Consider the following 21,696-nt stretch of genomic DNA (forward strand, 5'->3'; position numbering starts at 1 on the left):
AAAAAACTTTTTGTGATGATATGAGAGATTGAATTTAATAGTATAAATAATCCCTCTCCCTGGCTTTCTCCAAAGCTTCTTCAAGCTAAAGCACTTGCCTTCTTACAAATGCAGCTGCAGCTTACCTCCTTTAAAACCTATTTATGAGCAATTTTATACTAAAATTTGAACAAGTTTTGAATTTATTTGGGGATATCCCAATTCTTTGTTTTTCCATTTGTGAGCCATTCAAAAGGTGTTACTAGAAACAAAATAAGAGTTTTATGAATGTGCATGAACATGAGGCATCACAGGCGAAATGTCTGCCTGGTAATAGTGCAGAAATCTGCTTTGGGATGGGTGTTTCAGGCTCTTGAGAGATGCTGGGAGCTCTGCTCCTATTGTCCCTGCTAGAAGGAGATTTTCTTTGATGCCACGAGTTTGTTGTCTTTCATGATCAAAATACAAAGTACAAAATGCACGAAGCCAAAAAAATTTTCCTTCTCTGTCCTTATATTTTCTACTGATGTTATTCAGGCAGTGCATCTTACTTTGTAATCGTCGCTCAAAGAGCAAACCCAAGAAATGCTAACTTTTATACTCTAAGAGCATTTTTTAAGTATCTTTTTTTTTTTCTCTTTCAGACCTGGGCCTGGATCAGTTTATAGTGAAACGCTATGATGGGAAGGTGAGCACATTAGACTATTAAGTGTGTATTATTCAATGGCTTTTTTAACCTAGAGTCCTTTAGTTATTACCTGCATGTGGGTGTATGTTAAATGAAGTATTTGAAGTATTTTCTTCTGAACTTTTTGTTATTTAGTAGCATTGCAGTACTTTTTACGTAATGACAGTGAATGAGAGATATTTTTTTAAAGGTGTTTTAACGTTTACAGATGAAATACTACCTCTTCTTACATACTGGTAGGCCAAGAAATTATAGGTTGTGATTACATTTCCTTGGTGCTTCTTTGTGATTGTGAGAGCTCAATGAGCTATCCCGTTTTGGGGAAAACTCACTTAATCTTTCCCTTTCAGTTTCATCTCCAGATTCATAAAGGAAGGAGACACTCTTGTGTTTCTTATCTGCATCCCGAGCATGTTTTTCCCCTGCTTCAAACACCCTTACTCCGTTCCCATTTTGAACCCTAGGTCCTTCCTACAGCGGTCCATGACTGTTCTGGATGTTTGTGCTGTCACAATACGTGTTGGTAAAATGTTGAGCATGCTCTGACGTAGTTTTGTCTGCCTGCGTAAGTGGAGCTGTGCAGCATCCTACCTGTTATTATGCAAATCAGGGACCCAATTAACCACACCGTAGATCCCACTGGTATGGAGGAGTATGGTAAAGGCAGCTCTGGCCCTAGGACTAGCAGCTCATATCCACTTCTTGATGCAGATAACTGCAGGTTAGTTAACTTTCCATCATATCACCATGGGCACATAATGGAACTCCAGCTTTTAGCAGTATTTTCATTTCACCTGCATCATCTGAAAGTAAAGCTTCTGTTTCTCCCAAAGTGAAATCAGCATCTGATCCCTTCATTGCTGAATGATGTTCATGACACACAGTGTCAGATATTTCCAGGAAGAGTCGACACTGAAAAAAATGAATTTAAAGCTTTATATAAACACACTGGGCTGTACACATGAAGCTCCCCGTCTTCATTTGTGTTTAGTAGAGAAAGGTAAAGACAGAAGGTGATCAAATACCTGGGGTCCCTGTCATCAGCGGTGTACAAGTGTTCTGGTTACCCAGGCAGCAGAGCGAGATTTTCCTTGAAAACAGACAATTGGAAGGTAGTATTTTGGCAGTTAGTTTTGATGCATACAACTACGAAGCATGTTGTGAACACTTGTTTTCTTCTTCCCCTGCCACAAACCCAATGTCTGCTTTTCATGATTCAAAAAAAAAACCAACAAACCCCACCTAACAAAAAAAAAGTACATACATTCTTTGGAAAATATCAAATGTTTCTTTCTCTGGTTTATGACAGTCTATTTTGCATCCACTCACTTTCATCATTTTATCTTGTCAAGCTATCACATTCATCCCTTAGGCTTTACATAAACAAGATTTGTTTGTAGGGAAGAAATGCTGAATCCCACGCTATTTTTGCTAATCGTTCCTCTGTTCCTGAGCACTCTGCAGTCGGTTCCTATCACATTGGATAAAAGGTCCAAAGGCAATCCCTTTGCTGAACTCAACTTTCTGTTCCTCTGCCCTTCAGCACCGAGGGCTTAAATTGCGACGCATTTGGATGTGAGGGACAGTCACCACACAGGGGTGTTGAGAACCCACAGTTTGTGTCTGAGGTACTGTGCTTGACTGTGCATCATCATCCATGCTCTTAGGATCTTGCCATTCAGCGTGGTGAACATCTGTGCTGGCTGAAAGCTGGAGAACAGATAGCCTTTGCCTTTGCCTTACACGCTAACCACCTTTCACTCTGACCTGTAGCAGAGTGAAATTGCTTTTTATATAACTTTATAACTCAGTGCTGCACTTGGATGTCTACGTGCTGTGATTTGGATAGTCTGAAAGTGAGGCAGCAAATTTAGGGTACTGCAATGGAGTTTTCTTTGTTGTTATCTTCTCCTGGGACCTATTTTTTCCACAGACCAGTAATACCCTAGAAGCAGTTTGCTCTGCTGAAAATGAAGAAATAGAGGTTCTTGGCTGTCTGCTTAAAGACACCTTGGGACTGGCTAAATCTGGCTGTGGCTATTAGGGTAGTGGTAATGTCCATGTGAGAGGATAATTCGAGGAGAGTATAAAATAAGTTAGCCTTGGCTTTCACTTGGTAATGAAAGAAGCTGACAGTAGATTTATCTGTCTGATAGCATCTTGTTCTCATTTTATTGCTTGCTTTGAGTTTCAGTTTAAAAAAAGTACACTGTCTTTACTCAGCCAAATGCCAACTGTGGTGCTGCAGAGCTGACCTTACTCATTTGAGTTTCACTTGCATAGTAGCACGCGAGGGATAAAACCCTTTTCTATCTCTTCCTCCTTGCCTGTTTCCAACTACATATTTCTCTTGGGTTATCAAAGCATCCTCTACCTGGAGACAACTTTCTGGTGCTTTCCCTTTGTGCATTGGCGGAGCTGATGAGCTCAAGCAGAAGGGTAAGAGGTCCATTATTCCCCTAAGCATCCTTACGAATGTCACGCAGAGGTAATGGGACTTGTGGTGCAGGCATCCGCTCAAAACGTAATAGGCCTGTTCACTGGAAATTTCCTTTTCATTTTTAAGGTGAAAGGAGTTTGTGAGCAGTCAAACACAAGCAAGCTGTGGTACTGAAAAGTACTGACAATCTGCAGGCTAGATCCTGGCTGAAGTGTAGAAAAGAGAACTAATTTTAGTTCCAACCAAAAATGTATACCCAGGGTTGCATGCAAGTGATAATTTAGAAAGAGATTCAGTTAAAAGAATAGAACCAGCTGTGCAGTCAGTTGCATTTTAATTACTTATTACAGGACAATGTTTAAAGTATCAGTGTGAATTTTGAGCATGTATGTTTCAGATTTAAATGCTACAGCATTAGTAAGCAGATGGATGAGCTGCTCTTTTCACAGAACCAATTTTATTTACATAAAGCTACCATCAAAACAACTAATTGGCTGTAGTGCGGTGATCGGGCCTGGTCTTGCCAAAGGATTTTGTGGAGTAATGTGCCTCTGTATTTGTAACTGTGTCGGGTTTCTGAAGCATCTTGCTGTGCATGTGACTGAATGCTGTGGTGAGAAGACAATACCTGCTTTTTTTTCCTCTTCCTGCCCCTCCTTTTTCCTAGTGATAATTTATAGAGTTGATGGAGAGGGAGGTAAATGTTACTGCCTTATTAATGGGAACAATGCTCCTGTAATTTGAGCCTAAATGCTTTTTCTTCACTCATTGTGAAACCAAAAGCCCTGGAGACGTTTATCCAGGAAAAACCATTGGTCAGATCTGTTTGCTAACATGAACTCATGCTTTTTGTTGATCTGCTGCTGGGCTGAGTGTGTAGGGAGGCAATTCTGTCCCTGGCTCCGTTTTTGTCTAAGTGTGGTGGTTTGTCCCCCAGGGAAACAAGGTCTGGAAAGTAAAGGAAAAGAGGCATTGATTACTATTCATTTGGAGTAGAAAAAAAGTATGAATCAGTCTGCTAACACTTCAGCGTGTTCGTATTGAGCCTGAACAAAAGGCTGATGCGAGAATAGACACAATCTAAAGCGTAGCTCGGAGTGCTGTGGCATGAAGGTGTCCAGACCACAACTGTTCATCTGCTCCATTTCCACTGTCTCCCTTTCCTCCTCTTGCATTGTGGCAATGGGAAAGCAAACGCTTTCTTAACCCATCTGTTGGAGAAGTATCTCATGTTGTCCCTTCTCTTGTCCTACCATCTTGAAAAGCATGCCTCCAGTTAGGAGGAGTGAAGTCCTATTTAATTTAAGATGTGCAGTTCCCCTGCTGCATAATGTTTGTTAGGGCTTAAGAAAGGGCACTTTTAAGTGTGATGTGGAGATGTTCTTTGCACATCTGATTTTCAAACTGAGGCATTGTGCTGTTCTATCACTCACTGCTTGCATCTTGCTTAGCAAGATGATAGTAATGAATAAGCTCTCACTAAGTAGAAGTATATATCCTAGCACATATAATATGGCATAAGCTTCATTAACGTTACATAAGTTGTAATACAGATTTTGTTTAAAATTTTCTTTTTTCATGCCCTCTCTGTTTACTTGATTTTTTTTTTGCCTTATGCATTAATTATTGACAAGCTTAATCTCTCAAAGAAAAAAAGAAGCAATGCTGTTAGTGGTGTTCCTCTAAAGTGTGAGCTGCATATCCACCCTGTTCAGAGCAAAATCACGCCCTGTCACCTGCGTCCTTTGGTGCGGTCCCTGTCCTGGTGAGCCAGTGCAGGGGAGCTCCCAGGTGTCCCGCAGCTGAGCTCTCAGCAGTGCTGCCTGGTGTAAAGGTGGGAGCGGAGGCAGAAAATGGATGTGGTGGGTGCGCAGCATAGAGCTGTCTTTGTGCAGTTGGGTGTTCATACTGAAGATAAGCTGTAGTGCTTTTAAGAGACCTCTAGCCCATTTAGGAAAAAAAAACCTAAATGGCTTATTAGTTTAATACGGAATACACTTGACTTGCTCTTTTTGTTCTCCCGTGGGGAAAATTTCTTGCTACTGCTTAATACGAACAAAAGCCTTCGAGCTACCAGCAACAGCTTACCCTCTTGTTACCATTGCTGCAGTAAGTAATTATAGAGGCTTTCAATGCCCTCTAATTAAATTTATGAATTAAGTATTCCTTGCCAGCATTTATGTTTACATCTCTAGATATTTTGGGATGCCTGAGAGTAATGCAGAGCAATAGCAAAATGAAGGAAAATACTTCAGATCATTTCTGTGGCTTTTCCTTGCAGGGCATTGTCCCTCTCTGGTTAGCAAGAAGTCAGCCCCTACCAGAGGCAGCAGGGTTGCTGGTAGCCAGGAGAGTCTGCAGATGTTCAGCTCCAGTCCTCATCACATCACAAAAGGAAAGGCAGTTTGTGCTTAAGCATGCCCACGTGTTCTGGCTACTAACTTACATAATAAGTGGGTTTTTTTCTGTTTTATCCTGGCACTTTGTTCAAAACTGTATGTGCGTTTTTGTTGGTTTCTTTCATGTCCTCCATTGAGCTTGAAGCGTAGGAAGGGAAGAATCAGGTAAGGGCCAGGAAAACACCTGAAACTCACTTCCACTGTATAATGCAGGCTTGTATCATGGACCAGTACAATGATTAGTTTAAACTACACTTATCTGCCAAGGCCCTGTAACTAGAGGTGTGTGTCCATTAAAGAAGAGCTGCTGGGAGTCAGCTCAGGAGGAAGATTTCTTGCCAGATGATTTAAAGAGCATCTCAGGAGCACAGGAGCCTGAAAAAATGTGCTCGGGAAGGATCCCCATGAAAAGAACTTGGAGGTAGATGGACCATACTTAGTACAGGCTTTTCTGGTGGGTTGAAGGATATTGCTGCCACATTTGAAAGAGGGGGGGGAAAAGGGGGCCTTCATTCATTAGCCTGAATTTCTGGGGTCCTTTGCTTTGTGTATGAGCTGAGGCTGGAGCATGAGACTTCCACCAGAGTGGCATAAGCTGCCATAGACCCAAGCTTGCAACAAGCAAGACAAGCTCAAAGTCCTGCTGTCATTCAGGAGCCAAACATTGGGTCAGAGCTCTGAGCTCCTGTGATCTTTAAGTGCTTCTGAAACTTTCATTCAAACTCTAAATGATACCTTAACAAAAGCAAGCTATTGCAGTTCAGTAAATAGCCATGTAAAGTGCACGTGCGGTTGATTTACTGAGCCCATTAACTGAGAAGGGTACTCAGTACTTTCTCGGGCTGAGACGCAATGAAAAGAGGTGAGGAGTCCTCTAAATCCAACTGTACGAGGTCTTGCCAATGTCTGTTTTAAGAGTATTTGAAATAAATGAGTCCCCAGTGTCATCAGTTTGAGCTGTTGAGTCTAGGTAATGGCTTGCTTGGAGATATCTTGAAGCATTCAGCTATCCTGGCCTGTAATCTGTGTAGAACATCTCTGTCTAATTTCAGATTTCCTGCTTTAAATTCCATCAGCTTCTGATCTTAGTGCAGGTAGTTTTTTTACATAATAATGAGGAGGCATTTTCTTACATAGATAATAAACTTACGCTCATCTATACAAAAGTTCCTCTGCCATCCCCAAAAGTGTCCTAATGAACTGGCAGGAGATAATTCTTGCTTGTGACCTTTTGTGGAAGCAAGCAGAGATGCAGTTTATTGCAGATAATCAGCAGATCTGAGCTGAGCTGACACGATTTTTCTCTTCTTAACTTTCTTCGCTGACACCAGTGTCTGTGTTTGTTGGTTTCTTTGCTCGCTAGCTTTCTCCTCCCAGCCAAACTTGGTCCTCCCATTTTCTCTGGTTAGGAGTTTTGAGTTACTTTTGTGTTCCTCACCCCTTTTTCCTGTGTGTGGTTCACTGGGACCTGTGCAGACACTGAACTGCAATTTCTTCTCTTGGCTTGTTTTTCATAAAAACTAATTTCATCAAAGAAAACGCTTAGTTGCTTCTAACACTGGTAAATGCATGGTGCACAAACATCCTGGTGGACACCTGGGTTGCTTTATGTCCACATACAGAACATGCTTCATCCTTCCCTACCTCCTCTACCAAACGTTCGTGGCGTATTTCAGTTTTGACAGAGCTCTACTTGCTGATATCTTTTTCTACTGCTAATTCTGTTGCTCGTTTTCACAGGGCTTGTTTGGCAGATGTTACTAAAATGCGCTGGTTGCTGTATATCTTCTTTTATTCTGATTTCTAGGTACCCGATGGGTGTTTCTTCCAGCTACTAAAATCTCTGATACTTGTGTCTTTATTCTAATTATGGTTTCGTTTTTTGGTGTAACCAAGCATTCCCTCATTTTCTTCCCTTTTCTAACCTTCTCCCCTTCCACCAGGATTTCTGGCAGGTACAAAGCAGACAGCATGTGCTTTGATTAGTTTGTGCTTCAGACCTCATAATATGCACTTTTCATGTAAAAGGGACAGTGTATGCTCACCCCTTCTCCCTGCTCCTTTAATAAATAATCCTGAATTCTCTCCTTGATCCTCAGCCTAAAGGATTTATTTCAGAGTACTTAAATTTGGCTTGTTAAGAGTGCGGTCCTCAGGTAACCGTTAATATGTGGCTTTATTAACGGGAACATCTTTGAGCAAAGCTCAAATGTGTGCCTTCCTGTCCTCTTATTTTCACGGTGTCTTTTGAGGCTTCTGACTTATTTTGCAGCTTGATGAAACCATGATAGAGCTGGCTCTGGAAAATGGCTTTTTCCGTTTGAGGCCACAAAGTTAGTTTTGTTCTGTGAGAAAGGACAGGTGTTTCTCTGGCCAAATGCTGTGGGGAAACATTGTGTATTTGAATGTTTGTAAATTTGGGGAAGGTTATTTTTGCAAACTTTCTTGAGTTTTTCAAGTTACAGAACTACGTAGGGTGAACTATATTAAAGAATATTTTGGGAAGAAGATATTTAGATGATATAGTTCATAAGATGGTTCCTAGGAAAAGGAACTAGAAAGCAGAGGGAAGTTCACTTAGTATTAGTAAGTAAAGAGGGAAATGTACTCTAAATGCTTCGTTGGCCTTGTAGCTTTGTGGTGTTAATGAAATCCATAGGGGAAGTTAGCAAAAAATAAGAAGCTTGGTGACAAAGTGCTCTTAGTGGGTGTATGCAGTCTTTTAATGAGAAAGTGGTTTATGGGATCATTTTTGGCTTTAATTTGATAGTTTTGCTGGCATAGATTAATGCTTAATACTTAAGGGATATAAAACTGAGCTCTGAAAACTGTCCTTGGGTAATGTGGAGTCAGTAGGGAGAAGGGCAGAGGGAAGGAGGATGGATTCAGCAGGATGAGAAGGAATGTTTTAGGAGATGCTTGACCTCACTGACTACAGAAGGAGGGCAGGTCTGGGTGGGAGAAGCAGGTGAAGAAGAAAGGAGTGAGAGAGTGGAAGGGAATGGCAAGATTTTTAGTTGCATCTTAATTCGGTTCCTTAAACCATTTGCAAGTGTGATGACAATCTCTAATTGCAGTTTTTCCCCAAACCCCTTTCTCATTTGGTGAGTGATTAGTACTGAGTGTCTGACCCTGACCTCATTGTCTGAGCCAATGTTTAATACTTGTTTTCTGTACAGAATTATTATTTTCCTCGTGTTTTTTCACACTGGAATTTTTATCAGAGAAAATGAGCAGCGTGCATTATCAACATAATGAGTTCATCTTGGTAATGCAGGCTGAGACGAGAGAAAGCGGTATCCCCATTTCCATCTGGAGACCTAAACAGCCATTTAAATTCAAAGGTGTCAAAAGTCAACTCATTTTAGAAGCATGATTTGGTACATCAAGGACCTAATTTTAATCTTCCCCTATCAAATTCCCATGATGAATGCTGCTGTGGTCCTACAGATTTTGATTTCATTACCCTGCAGAGGACTGAGACAGTGCAGTGGAGGGAAGCAGAAGTATAGACTGTCCCTTTTCTGAGGCATTTCCTATTTGCTTTTCCAGCAGGGGTTTCTCCCTTGCATGAGTGGGTCTGCTGCCTGCGAAGGGTCGGGAAAGTCTGTGTCATTTTTTTTCTTGGTCGTACAGAATGCTGGCCTTGCGTTTCAGGTGCCATTTGTTTTAGAGGTGATGAATATTTACAGCCTTGCTGGAAGGAGGGAATGCAGATTTCTCTTTCCAGTCTCAGAAGACCACCCATAGTAATAATTGCTGCCTAATTTTTGATTCTCTGTACGTGTTCAAATTCAGAGGGAGAGAGTATGCAGAACAACTTCATCCATGTCCAGCTCTGTATTTTTTGTCCCCCTGTGTATACATACAGATAAAATAACCCCCAAATCAAAGGTTTTAAAAAACTCTTTATTAAAATGTACTTTTGAAAGGTCATAAGCTGCAGTATTTATCTGTGAACAGTAAATTTTAAGCATTTTCCTATGCTAACACTCACCCACCATGATTTGCCATGCAAAATCTGTTTGCGTTTGCCTATGTGAGTATGTAGGCTTCATAGTAAATTATCTAGAGCCACTAGGAATGCTACTGTAAACTTTTCTACTGCAAAAGGAGGTTTAGGAGTTTCTGAAAGTCCTTGTGCTGTTTCTGTCACAACCTTAAACACTTTTTTATTATTTACTGATATATAAAAAAAATCCCAGGCAGTGCATCTAAAATGTCATATTTTGCATCCACTTTATAAAGCTAGCTTTAAAAAAACCTAAATTCCTCTACTCTTCCCCAAGTCCTTTTTTGTCCTTGTTTCACAATGCGGGGAGACCTCCCTGCCTCTTTTTTCCCTAAAAGGCTTTTGAACATCTGGGCTGAAAGGCTCTATTTTTAAATCTGATTCTGAATACCTTTTTATTTCTTTATTTCCATTTTCTTACTGTAGGTAGTGAGGTGCCAACATGAGTTGTCGTGAAATCTCTAAATACATGGCTTTGGTTCTTTAAACTTTATATCTTAAAAAAAAAAAGATCAAAAATTAAAAATCTCCCTCATTTCGGAGCCTCCAGTTCAGCATTTTGATGTAGACAGAGTTCAAAGTGTTAATATTTTTTAGTTACCATAGTAGGCTGCATTGCCTGCAGTTTCCACTGGCATTTCTTAAGGGTTTTACCTTATCTGTCCTGTGTGGTAGACTAATACAGAGCATCTGCTGCAAACGCATTAGTCAGTGGGTGTCTCGGTACATACTTCCCCAGATTTTCAACAGTCCTGCTTGGGAAGGAGCTGTAGTAGTCCGTGCCAGCACAATGCTGTCCTGCAGGCTCTGCTGGACCAGGCAAATAGGAGCCCTGTCGCTGCACATCGAAATGTTGCGTAATGCTAATGAGATGGCAGATGCCAGCTAATATTTTTAAAGATGTCAAACAATACGCGTGGTAGGTGCTAAACACTGTTTAAAATGCAGTCATTAAATGGATTGTCCAATAAATTTTATTAAAAGATTTGTTTCCCCATCCTTAGAAGGATTCCTAATAGCTTTTTATTTATAGGGGTGCTGCCTACTGATTTAAGCCCAAGGTATCAAGCCATGTGCGAGCAGGACTAATAGCACATCGTGTCTATGCGTACTGCTTGATGTTATGTGCACAAGTACTAATGTGGTTTTTTTTCTCTTCTTAGAGAGATTTCATTTGTAAAGAGACACATATCCCAAAGTTAAAATAATATGGAGGGTCATCTTTACCTTATAAAGCCAGAAAACTCAGAAACAAGGAAAGAAATTGCTTATATTAGGCAAACTTGTAACACAGATTTTTTTGAAACTTCTACTGTGGAAAAGAGAATATTTCTTTTTAACGCTGAACATATAGCATTTTAACTTCTTTTCCTATATGTCTACAGCTAACCATAAAAGAAATACGTTAATAGATGCCTTTTAAATGGTTTGCACAACTGAAGGTGGTCGGTTGGGACTGAAAGAGAATTGCTTTGCAGCAAGGTGACTTCACTGTTTGAAACATTTATGGTGGTGTATTTGCTTACACAATATTGGTAACCTTAAAGTATTTCTTTTAAAAAGGAACAAACTGAATATGATGACGTTTGTCAATAAAAGATGGTTATGGTTCATCTAAAATTCCTTAGTAATTTACAAAATTACTTTCTGGTTCTGGAGAAATGCTCATTATCTTGCATGCACTTGGATATCTATTCCGTTGTTGTTTTGGAAGGCGTAAAGTCACTGTTGAGTGGTCACATAAGGCTGATGAATTCCTGAAGCTTTGGCGTATATAAGCACAAAGGTGATGTTGAAAGATAAACAAGTTATGTGAATAAATGTGCTGAACGTGTGTTTTCTCCTCCAGATTGAAACAAAAACTGTCGACTTTTAAGTGACTTATCAAGAATATGTTCTTCCCAAAGCGGCAAATTAAATGCTGCTCATTAAGTAGTTTCTGAAATGCAAAATGAAGTGGAGCTGCAAGGATTTAGCTGATAAGGCTTTTCTAAATGTGTGTTAGGAACGCAGAGCACACACCAGCACCGCACCTTGTGTCTGTCTCTGCCTTTGCAGAAGGCATCCCTTAATTTGCAAAAACACATCTTTTTTCCAGATTTGTGTAATTAAGTATTAACATGTTTCACTCTTCACTGAGCCCTGGGAAAACAATTTTTAAATCCAAAATAAAGGTAATATTTGACAAGGAATGGAAGGAATCACTGGGGTTCTCCCCTGAAATCCTTTGTACCTGGGAGCTGTACCATGTACGTGGCTCGAGGGAGGCTCCAGCAGTAGATCCAGTTTTGGGGTAGAATATGTGAAGTCTGTGCTGTATCTTTGGGTGCTTTGCTTGCTTGCAGCCAGGCCGTAACACAAGTCTGGGGAGTTGCCTGCATACAGCATGCAACTTCATTTTCTACAGCACATGGATCTGGGGCAGGGGGAGCTTGGTCGCTGTTATCGATATGTTCAACCCATGTTCTGTTGTTGTTTGTTGGGCTTGGAGCCTGAGTTGGAAAGGGCAAACCAAGCTTTACGTTTTGAAATGCAATTACATTATATTTTTTACCTGTTGTCGATGTCTGGTATTGTAAGATAATCTGCCTGAATGCCTGTAAAAAGTTTTATTCCACTGAGACTGGACTGGCAGCTTTTCACTGAACTTACACAGCCATGCTTGTGCTGAAAGCAACGGTACACTTGGATTTCTTTTTCTTTCTACATGTTAATTTGGATGTTTGCTTGTTTGTGTGCTTGTTTAATATGAATCTACTGCTTGATTAAAAAATACATCATACTTGCAAACTGTTTCCCATGGCTTGCTCACTTGTGAATGCTCAGTTTTGAATGTTTTTCGGGCGTGCTGAATGATCTTAATCAATTACTCTGGTTTTGGGAATGGATTTAACATAGAGAAAACTTCGTAAACGGAAGGGATTTGTCTGTTTTAACAGAGCACTTTGAGAATTAGCTTGTGTTCAGATACAAAAGGGTGTGAAACATGAAAGTTGTCCTGAAATTGTGTGTATAACTGATTTGTGAAGACATGTCTCTAAAAGAGGATGGAGGCTTGGAAAGGGGTTTTTCCCTACATTTTCAGATCCCATGCATTACCTGTCTGGCTAGAAGGGATTGGTTAGTATGCTTGAAGGAAAGCAGGATGTGGAAAAGAAGCTCAAGGTCTATAGACAGTGGTTTTAGGTGTTAGTGAGGACTGTGTTTGGGTTTCTCCACCTTGAACTTTGAGGAATCGCAACAGTCCACATTGTGCTTTGTAAAGTAGGTAGATTTATTTCTTTTTTATTCTTTTTTCCTGGGGACTATAATATAATTCTGCAGAATACAATGTTTAATGGTGGGGAACAACCCCTGAGAAGGATGCTTCCAGCCTTTCCCGGAGTGGGGCAAACTTCCCATGTGCTTTGTGGAAAGCAAACACGCAGCTTCTTGGTGAGCCAGAAGAAAATAGAGTTGTGAATTTTTTTAAACTTCTGTCCTAGTGCTGAGAGCCTGAAAAATCTTATTGATTGGGTCAGTTGATACTATAGCAACTTAGCTGCATGTTTTTTCCCCTATTAAGATCAGTGGGAGAAATTCTCTTTCCTGTTAGCTGCCGGCAGGCTGGGCACTGTAGTGACAATGTATGTTCCCCTTCCCAAGGTTTCTGACAAGCAGATGCTTGTGTAAAATAAATAAATAAAATTTTTTACTTTGTTTGCTCAAAGAAAGATGCAAATGAGTAAATGCCTCTCCCCCATCTGTCTAAACCTTTGTATTTCAGAGAGCGATTAATAGGGGTTTTATCTTGTTAGTCTATGGATGTGGTTTTCGGCTTATGAGGAATATTTTGAGCTGTTTGATGCCGACTATGAATTTTAGGTGCAGAAAAGAAACCCATAAAAATTAATAAACTGACCTCTGGAACTCTTTCATGGGATCCTTCGAGTGGGTGAAGTAGACTGCTAATAGCTAGTTTGTGATAAACGCTGCTGAAGACAGGCAATTGTAGGAGGGGGCAATAAATCACAGGAGCAGGTGAGATGCTGCAGGCAACACCGTCAGCAGCAATCACAGAAAACTGCTTTCTCCACAAATCCTGCTTTCAGTTTAAAGGAAAACCAGACATTGTTTATTTGTCCTTAACATAAGCATCAGTGTAACTTTGCTTTGGATCCATCTCAATGGGAAGGGAAGCAAAAGGCTGCTTTTTTTTTTTTTTTTTTTTTAGTAAATGATAGTTCAACCTGGTATCCCGTAAGCATAAATAGCAGTTGTGTCGCATGAAATTAATGCCACTAGCATGTTGTCTGCTGTTAGTGATTCACCTCTTGTTAAATTCCTGATGCTCTCCAGAAGGTAAAGGACGAGCTACTGGAAAGAGTTTTATTTGATCAGTAGGGTTGAACTTTTTTTTCCTGAAAACTGTATTTTTTGGGTGATCTATATGATTATTTTTTATTTCTTTTCTTGTGGTTTCCGGGCCAGATACGGGTTAAATTTTCATCTAAATTATTAGCTGAGCTCATCCCCACTCTGCAGTCACATACAATGGTGAGTTCTCTCTCAAAAAAAAAAAAAACAACCAACCAAACCTGAGGTGGATGAGAGACATCAGCTGCAGACAGTGGGTCTGACCCGGAGAGGCTACGTGCTAACTCTTGCTGGGATGTCTACTCGGGCTTCTTAGCAGCACCCAGTCAAAGCAACAACCTGGTTGCTTCAAAACTTTCTTGCTCTTCGCAAGTCTAACCGTTCAACTTGATGTTATGTTTTGCCTGCTTATTTTATTGTCGGTTAACCAGTTTTCTTTCCTTTATCTTGTATATGATGGGATCTCCGCTAGACAGAGGTAACAGTGGGGGACAGTTGTGTAGCTGGACCCTCGTGTGGTGGTGTTTGTCAGTGGTTTTTCCTAAAACCGTTCCTAAATTCAGCCTTGCTTTCACCATGCTTCTGTGCTTGCATGACCTGGTTTCTGTGGAATAACCTCATCCATGCCTACTCTCCTTTGTAATAATTTCATTTTCCTCCGTGTGTGCGTGTGCCTCCTCCTGCTGTGTTCTTAAAATGGGTCACCAGTGTGGATTTCCTAACAATTTTATGGATCCTTTTCAGTCTTTGAATTTTCAGTGGATCAAAGGGACTTGGATTTTTAGCCTAGTAAGGGAGATTAGCTGATAAAACACGTGGTATTTTCTATTAAAGCAAGGTGTTGAAAAAGAACTGGAGCGAGAGAGAGAGGTTAAGATTGGTATCGGTCCTGGTCCTCCTAGTGAACTTGCTAAACACGCTCCTGAATTGTATGCTTCTGATAACTGCGCATTTTTGATAACTTTGATCATGCTTTCTATTCATGTGAAATAGTTCTTTCTTGGCTAGTATAACTAAAATGCTATTAGTGAAATATAATAATTTCCTTTTTGAAGCCTCTATGAAAAAATCTGATTTTCATAACACTAATCTCTGATTCAGACAATATTAAGCAAAATGGACATAGTTCTATTTATCTGTATTTCAGCTAGGCTAAAACAACTAATTATTGTTGTGCAGTTCCTTACCCCTGATTTGAGACGGGGAAGCACTGACCTTTGCAGAGCATTTCTGACAGATTTGAAGGCTGGAAAAGGTCCACTAAATATGAATGGAGGTAGTAGGGGTGTGTGTACGTGGAATGGCTTGTTGGTGGTAAGGATACAAATAAAGCCTTTTGTGTCTCTATTTAATCGATTACTTTATTTTCTCTTCTTGGGGTGTGGGTCGGATGAATAAATAGAAATTATCCCAGGAGCGAGAGAAGTTTGCCGATGAAGACAGCATATTTTATGCGCTTGGAGAATGTGGACTCATTTCTTTTTCCGACTACATCTTCCTTACAACAGTCCTTTCCAGTAAGTACACGGGTTTTTTTTTCCCTCTACAATTACTGCTTTTTTATGTTTCTAAGGTTTACAAGCAATGAGTTTGTTATTGTTGTCTACATGCATTTCCCTAAAAGGAATTCTTGATTGCTTGAAACTTGAGTGAATAATTGCTGTTGCTTCATCTGGTTTAGACTTAGCTTTGAGTGATTCAGAAAGATAAGCAGATCATTGACTTCTGGAGACTTATTTTAACATGTGACAAAATTTTTTTTAATGAGTCATTTGACCTGCTGTTCAAAACTGGAAATGGAGATGTGTTCTTGAGTTATGTTCATATGATATTCTTGAATTTGGATGAATATTGTTTTCCAGCTCTCCACTGGTTAGAAGACACTTCAAACTCTCTTCTCCAGCTCTATTTTCCCTTGGGTAGGCTTAGGCTTGTGCGTGGTGTAATCCAATGGGGGGAGAAGTTAAGCTGTTTACATTTCAACAAGTATCATTAGATACCTTCTGTCTTTTCACCCTGCTGCATTTGACTTGCATTTGTGATATATTTCTGTGATCTGCTAATCTGTTCCAGCAAAGTCTTCTGCACTTGAAGTGCTGGCACTTCAAATTTGCTTCGTTGGCAAGAAATAGTGAAACTGAAGCCTTTGGTAATGTCAAGTGGCATTTCTAGACTTTCTTCATGGGGAAAGCAAGCTCAAAACATCATTTGCAGAGCTTCTCTAGCTTCTTGGAAGGTGCTGCATCACAAACAGGAAAGTCAACAGAAATTCCAGTTATTTTTCAGCCCCATTAGAAAATGTGGGGTAATGGAGAACATGGCACTGTCCAAATAAGCTTGAAACATTGTATTTTTAGATTTTTTTTAAAAAAGAGAGAGAGAAAATTTGGCCATCTAATCTTGTATCTGTTTCATGATGACCTGATCACAGGAATGAAAAAGCTGGACATTTCCCAGTTTATTGTAGATCCCCATTGCTACCTGCTCTGTGCTGTTCAGGGAGTCAGCTGGGTAATTCCCTGATGTTTTGTAAAAGCAACAGGTGCTTTATTTTTTGCCCCATGTTCTTCCATGCTGTAACATGGACAAATGAAAGAGGTAGCTTCTCATTTACTGAGGATCTGTTACCAGGGCGCAGCGCTGTTCAAGGTCGTGTTTGTTGTCAGATGGACACGGTGCAGGAAGGCATGTATGTGACCTTCATGTCGTGAAAACAAACACCGAGGGATAAAGCTAGTTCAAGCTGGGGAATTTGTTTTATGATTTTAATCTGCCTTTTTGTTTGACTGAGTCTCAGAACTGACCCTTATGACTCTTGTTGTTCCTTTCCTATGTTAGGCTAGTCTGTGCCAAAATTGTCTAAGGTATTTTCACTTGTGTAGTGAGGGCTTTTCATCTCAGTGTCCACAGATGACAATGAACTCTCAAACCTATAGTATCGCATTACTGCACATGGTTTAGAAAATGCTTGTGCCCTTGACTGTATAGCTGTGCTGGTGGTGAACAACCCCCTAATCAAGTACGCAGGGCGCAAAATTAATTTCATGTGTTTCCACAGGCGGCAGTAAGAGAAATTGTTCTTGCTTTGGTTTAATGTCTTTGTTGTGAGAATAAAAGAAAATGGACCACCTTGTGTTAGAGTAGCAGCCAGCCTTGTTTTGGAGGGCTGTATGGGAGGAAAGGTTTTTTTTTTTCCTCTTGTTCTTGGGCTTTTAAAGGTGTTCACAATTACTGGGGAATCAGACTAATGAGGAGACAGAATTGGGTGGTGTGTGCTTTGAGGAATGATGGGAAGGGTGGGCAAGGCTGGAGCTCTCAAAAAGGAAAAATAAAAAATGAGAGAAGAATAAAGTGTTCAGGACTTTTAGCCTGACTTTTAGGTATTTTGGGAGCTTGCTGAATGGTTATTGAAGATGGAGGAGTGTCTCTGGAGCTACTGTCAAACAGTGATTCCCCAGAGGAAGAGTTTCGGCTTCGTTTTTAAAGCATTTGCTTTTATAAAAATAAAACTCCCAAGCCAACCTTGCCCTGTGGCTAGGTAGAAAATTGACTGTTACGCCACGCTGGTTTACTCCCTACTAGTGAACATTACCTCCCAGGAATTCAGTAGTTCCTGATTTTTTTAAATTTTTTTTTAACTGGGAAATAAATAAGATAGAGTGAGGAAAGTACATCTTAAACCTGACAGTTCAATATTGGTTTTCTTGCTGTGTTGTTTAAATAACCCAAGCATTAAGAAGGTATCCAGACAAGAGAGAGCTGTAGATTACATCAGATAGCTAAAAGCCACTAAATATTGAGAAAGGAAGGTGGTGTACTGAGCTATAAAGCATGGTAATCAGAAGGGGAGCGTGAGGTTGGGTCTGGGGGTGGGAGGCAGGAGGGAGAAGTGTTCCTCTGCCGTGCTCAGAAGTGATGGGGAGAGATCAACTGTGGTCTGCTCTGCCTTATGGAACTCAAAACTGATCAATGATAACCTCTGAAAACAAGAAACCCGAAGGGCTTTGTGTTTATCGTGCTGCTCAGGGGTTGTGCCCAGCAAGTCTGCTGAGATGGCTCCTGCCCATCTCCTTGGCTCTACCAAAAGCACTGCTGGGCTTTGAGAGTGCTTCCCAAAGCTTTTCATTTAATTTGTCTTTGCGGCTTCAGCTGAAGCTCACTTCAGTTGTATTCTCTGAAAAGCGGGCTGTGTAGCAGCTGCCGGGGAGGGAGAGGAGGAGAGAGGGCTGGAGGCTTCATCTGCATGTTGCTCACAGAGAGCTGTTTGCATATTGCACAGAAGATGAAGTCTGTCACCATATTTTATTTACAAGTGGTTTATTGCTCTAGCACTGTCTGTTCTTGTTGGTTGCTGTGTTTCTGTGAAAATGTATTTTTAAAACAACTAATAAAATTGCTTTTAACTGCTTCAGAAGGTCAGCCTTCTATTAAAGGCAAATGAGAGCGGAGTGTCCTTGAGGGTACCCCACGGTTTTAGTTGCTTCAGCTGCTCCCTGTGTTTTGGGGCAGAGGTAGAATGACAAGCAAAGTACAGGCTAAGCAAAATTTCGATGGTATTTCCCCTAAGTCCTTCAAATGTCAAAGGGAAGCAATGTGTTTGCTTTCTTAAACCGAAGAGTTTTTTGCTTTTGGACTTGCAGAACAGGTGGAGGAAGGGGAGAAAGAGCTTCTCTATCATCAGCAACTGCAATTTCAGAGCAAACGTGGTCTGTTGTCCGGGCACACTAATGCCTACTTGATTAACGAATGCTGAAGGGAGCTGGACGTTAAAAGAATAAGTCGGTGTTGTTTCCGTAATTGGACTATCACTGTGTCTGGATTTACTCCTCATGGAAGGAGGGTTACACAGCATTGGCTCAAGCCAAAGGAATTATTCTCTTGCCAGGGCTCTTGTGGCAGACCTGCAGCTCCTTCTCCCATCTCCTGCAGGCTCTTTCTGGAGCGCAGTGTGCTGCCATCCCTTACGGGTACTCTCACCTGGGATAGATTGACTTTTTTTTTTTCATTTTTTCCCCTGTGTAGAAAATAAATCCCAAATCATCTAGCTCTAGAAATGATTTTCTGGCCGGATTTCGAGCGCTGTGCAGGTGCCTGCGATGGAGGCGGCACGGCGTGCTCTCCTGCACCGCTGTGTGCAGGCGACGTGATCTCTGAGGTCTGTTTGTGCTGTGGTCACCTTGAATATCTATTGCTGGCTGACACGAATGTCTTCAGCCTCCTCCCTGCCATGAGTGACATCATCACCGTACCGGCGGAGTTTTAATCATGCAAAGCAGCACTAAGTGCCGTAGGGCTCATTTCTATGAGAAAAGGAGATACAAGGTTGCTTTGAGTTTATAGGAATATTTTTGTCTGTGGTCCTGTTCATGCTAATTTTATCTTTACTCTAAACTTTCAAGACCCTCCGTTTACCTCATGCATGTACATGGGTCTCTCATATCCACCCTATGTGGCGTAGGGGTGTCTTCAACACCTTTTTGCCCAGTTGCTGCTGTGTGGGATTTCCAAGATGTGTCTGAGCAGCGCAGAGATCCTCTCCCAGGGGGTGTCCCAACTTCTGAACATAAGCCTGGTTGCTTCACATCAGACCGAGAGCGCTCTGGCTTAGCATCCTGCTTCTGCTGTGGGCTGGTAGCTGTGCTAAAGGACAGAAGGATAGAAACAAGACAGACTGCTCGCAATTGGCAGTTTGGGATCTTCCCAAGCAGGGCTTGACCTCTCCAGTTTGAAAACCAATGTTAGGGCATGGGATGCTCTACCAGCTCCGCCTGTAGTCTTCGCTTGGTCTTTGTCTGTTCATCTCCTCATCCCTTGCATTTGCATGATGCGATGGGCTGGTGGATCGCTGCCAACCGCATGTATCACTTCTTTAATGGAGTTTTAGAATTGTTTAAATAGAAGAAAGGTTAAAAATGGGGCCACCTGGGACATCACTCCAAGGAAAAGCGTACTGCACGCTTGGTGTGAATTTCAGTATCTGAAGGTGGCACGTTCTCATGGTACAGCTTTCCAAAGGGTGGATCGGAGCATCCATTCACGTGCCACATCCTTTAGCTCTTCCTCACACATGTGTCCGATCCATGCATTTCTGTACAAGACAACAGTTTATTTGGGATTTTACCTGTCAACTGTACTATTTAACCCCTTCTTTGCTTTCTGTTGGGCACCTCTCACTGTCTCTGGTGGCAACGTGGGCATGTGCAGCTCAGTAGCTTTGGAGCTTGGTGCTCAAGTAGGGCTTGAATCCATGTGCCTGGGTTCAGGCATGTGAACCTCCGGCATGGATTTAGAGTGGGGAGCTTAATTAAAACTTAATTTTCCTTGGCCTAGGTTGTTTAGGGCTTTTCTTACTATTAGTAGCGGTGGTATTTTTACTTTGCATGATGGCAGGTTCCTTATCAGCCACTTCCTACCCCTTTCTCCGCATGTGGAGCTGCACTGGTGAGCCAGGCGTGACAGTCCAGCCAACGCAATCCAGCTCGTGCTGTTAGGAAATAACACCTACTCCAAACATGTGCCAGTAATAGAAATAGAGTATACTTCTACCAGGTATGAAAGACCTGTTTTCCACTTGTGAAAGCAGCATTTTATTTTAAATTTTAACTGGAATTAGAAAATCAAATGAAAACTTGATTTTTCTGGGTGTTAGACTGCTTTAAAGCTGAAGTCTGTATTTTAGTGGGGTTTGTACACTTAAGTTTTAAAATGATGCATTTGTATTATTTCAGAGGTAATTCAGGTTCTTCCTTGTGATAAGAAATAACCCTTAGCTATTTAGAGATATTTTACCTTTAGAACGAATGATATTGTGGCTCAGTATTCGTGCTGTGGATTCAGTTATTTTAGATGCCTTTCTGGATTGATTGACAAAAAAAAAGTTGATGGGGTTTGAATTCGTTTTCTGAAATAGTGGAATAATTTGAACAGAAAATATCTGCTACATTAGGATATTTTAATGTTTAGGGTGGTTTTTTTTCCATATTTATTGCAGCTGGGGCTTAGCCATCTATATTCTATGGATAGTTGCTTCCCTATAAGGCTGTAACTCTGTTCTCAGAAAAATGTTACGGCATTTGAAGATGCATTATGTGATAGTGCATCATCTAGCTCTTCCCTATTACCAGTGCAGTCACTTACAAAGAACTAGATACTAGTGCTGGGCTGCTGGCTGCGGTCTTGTTAAGGGTGAGATCATCTATGACCCTGATTCTTTCCTTCAGACAGAAGTGTTCCAATTCAGACACGTACAGAAAAATTTCTCAGGTAAAATACCGCGGTGCGGAGTCAGACAGAATAATGATCATGCTGATTCGTGTAACTTAATGGGGTGTGGGGGGAAATCTTGATTAATCTTTGGCTGGAGGAATAAGGTAAGCTTTTTTTGATGTTGTGACCTGAAAAAAGGAAAGGAAAAAATATTAAAGCTGCAAGGCTTGAAAAGCCATCTCTCTAGATGAAAATCTGTCTCTACCCTAGGAGGACTGTGTTAATTTTGGATTGATTATGAAGATATATTTTTTCAGCTTCAGGGTACTATGGCCTTTCTACATGTATTTTTCTTAATTTTGGGATAGATGGGGAAGAAGCAGTCATAAGATATTTAACTCCTAATGACTAATTTTTCTTAAAGGAACTCCCCAGCTGGATTCTTGATCTTTCGTCCCACACTGGAGTTGCTCGGGGAGTTACTAGGTTTCAGGATGGATATTGAAGTCCTGAGCTGCTTTGTGTTTAAATTCAGAGAAATAAATTTTCAACTACATCTGAAGGGTGCAATGTTTATTTCCAAAAGTGTGTTCAAAATAGTTTTCCTAAAATGTGG

At 40.9% G+C, this 21,696-nt stretch overlaps 1 protein-coding gene across 5 annotated transcripts in view; it reads left to right on the forward strand.

Annotated features, from left to right (window-relative positions):
* MICU1 (mitochondrial calcium uptake 1) overlaps positions 1–21,696 on the forward strand; it is a 112,737-nt gene that overhangs the window by 45,503 nt on the left and 45,538 nt on the right. For 4 of the 5 annotated variants that reach the window (XM_087763870.1, XM_087763868.1, XM_087763872.1 and 1 more), the window contains 3 exons: positions 624–667; positions 13,989–14,054; positions 15,277–15,391. In XM_087763870.1, the coding sequence (XP_087619996.1) occupies positions 624–667; positions 13,989–14,054; positions 15,277–15,391 (225 nt within the window). The remainder of the gene's footprint in view (positions 1–623; positions 668–13,988; positions 14,055–15,276; positions 15,392–21,696) is intronic. The other variant, XM_087763871.1, reaches the window with a different exon arrangement.

This window comes from Nipponia nippon, unplaced genomic scaffold (assembly GCF_047370975.1).
Source record: "Nipponia nippon isolate SJK-2023a ecotype South Korea unplaced genomic scaffold, ASM4737097v1 scaffold_3, whole genome shotgun sequence".
Lineage (NCBI taxonomy): Eukaryota > Metazoa > Chordata > Aves > Pelecaniformes > Threskiornithidae > Nipponia > Nipponia nippon.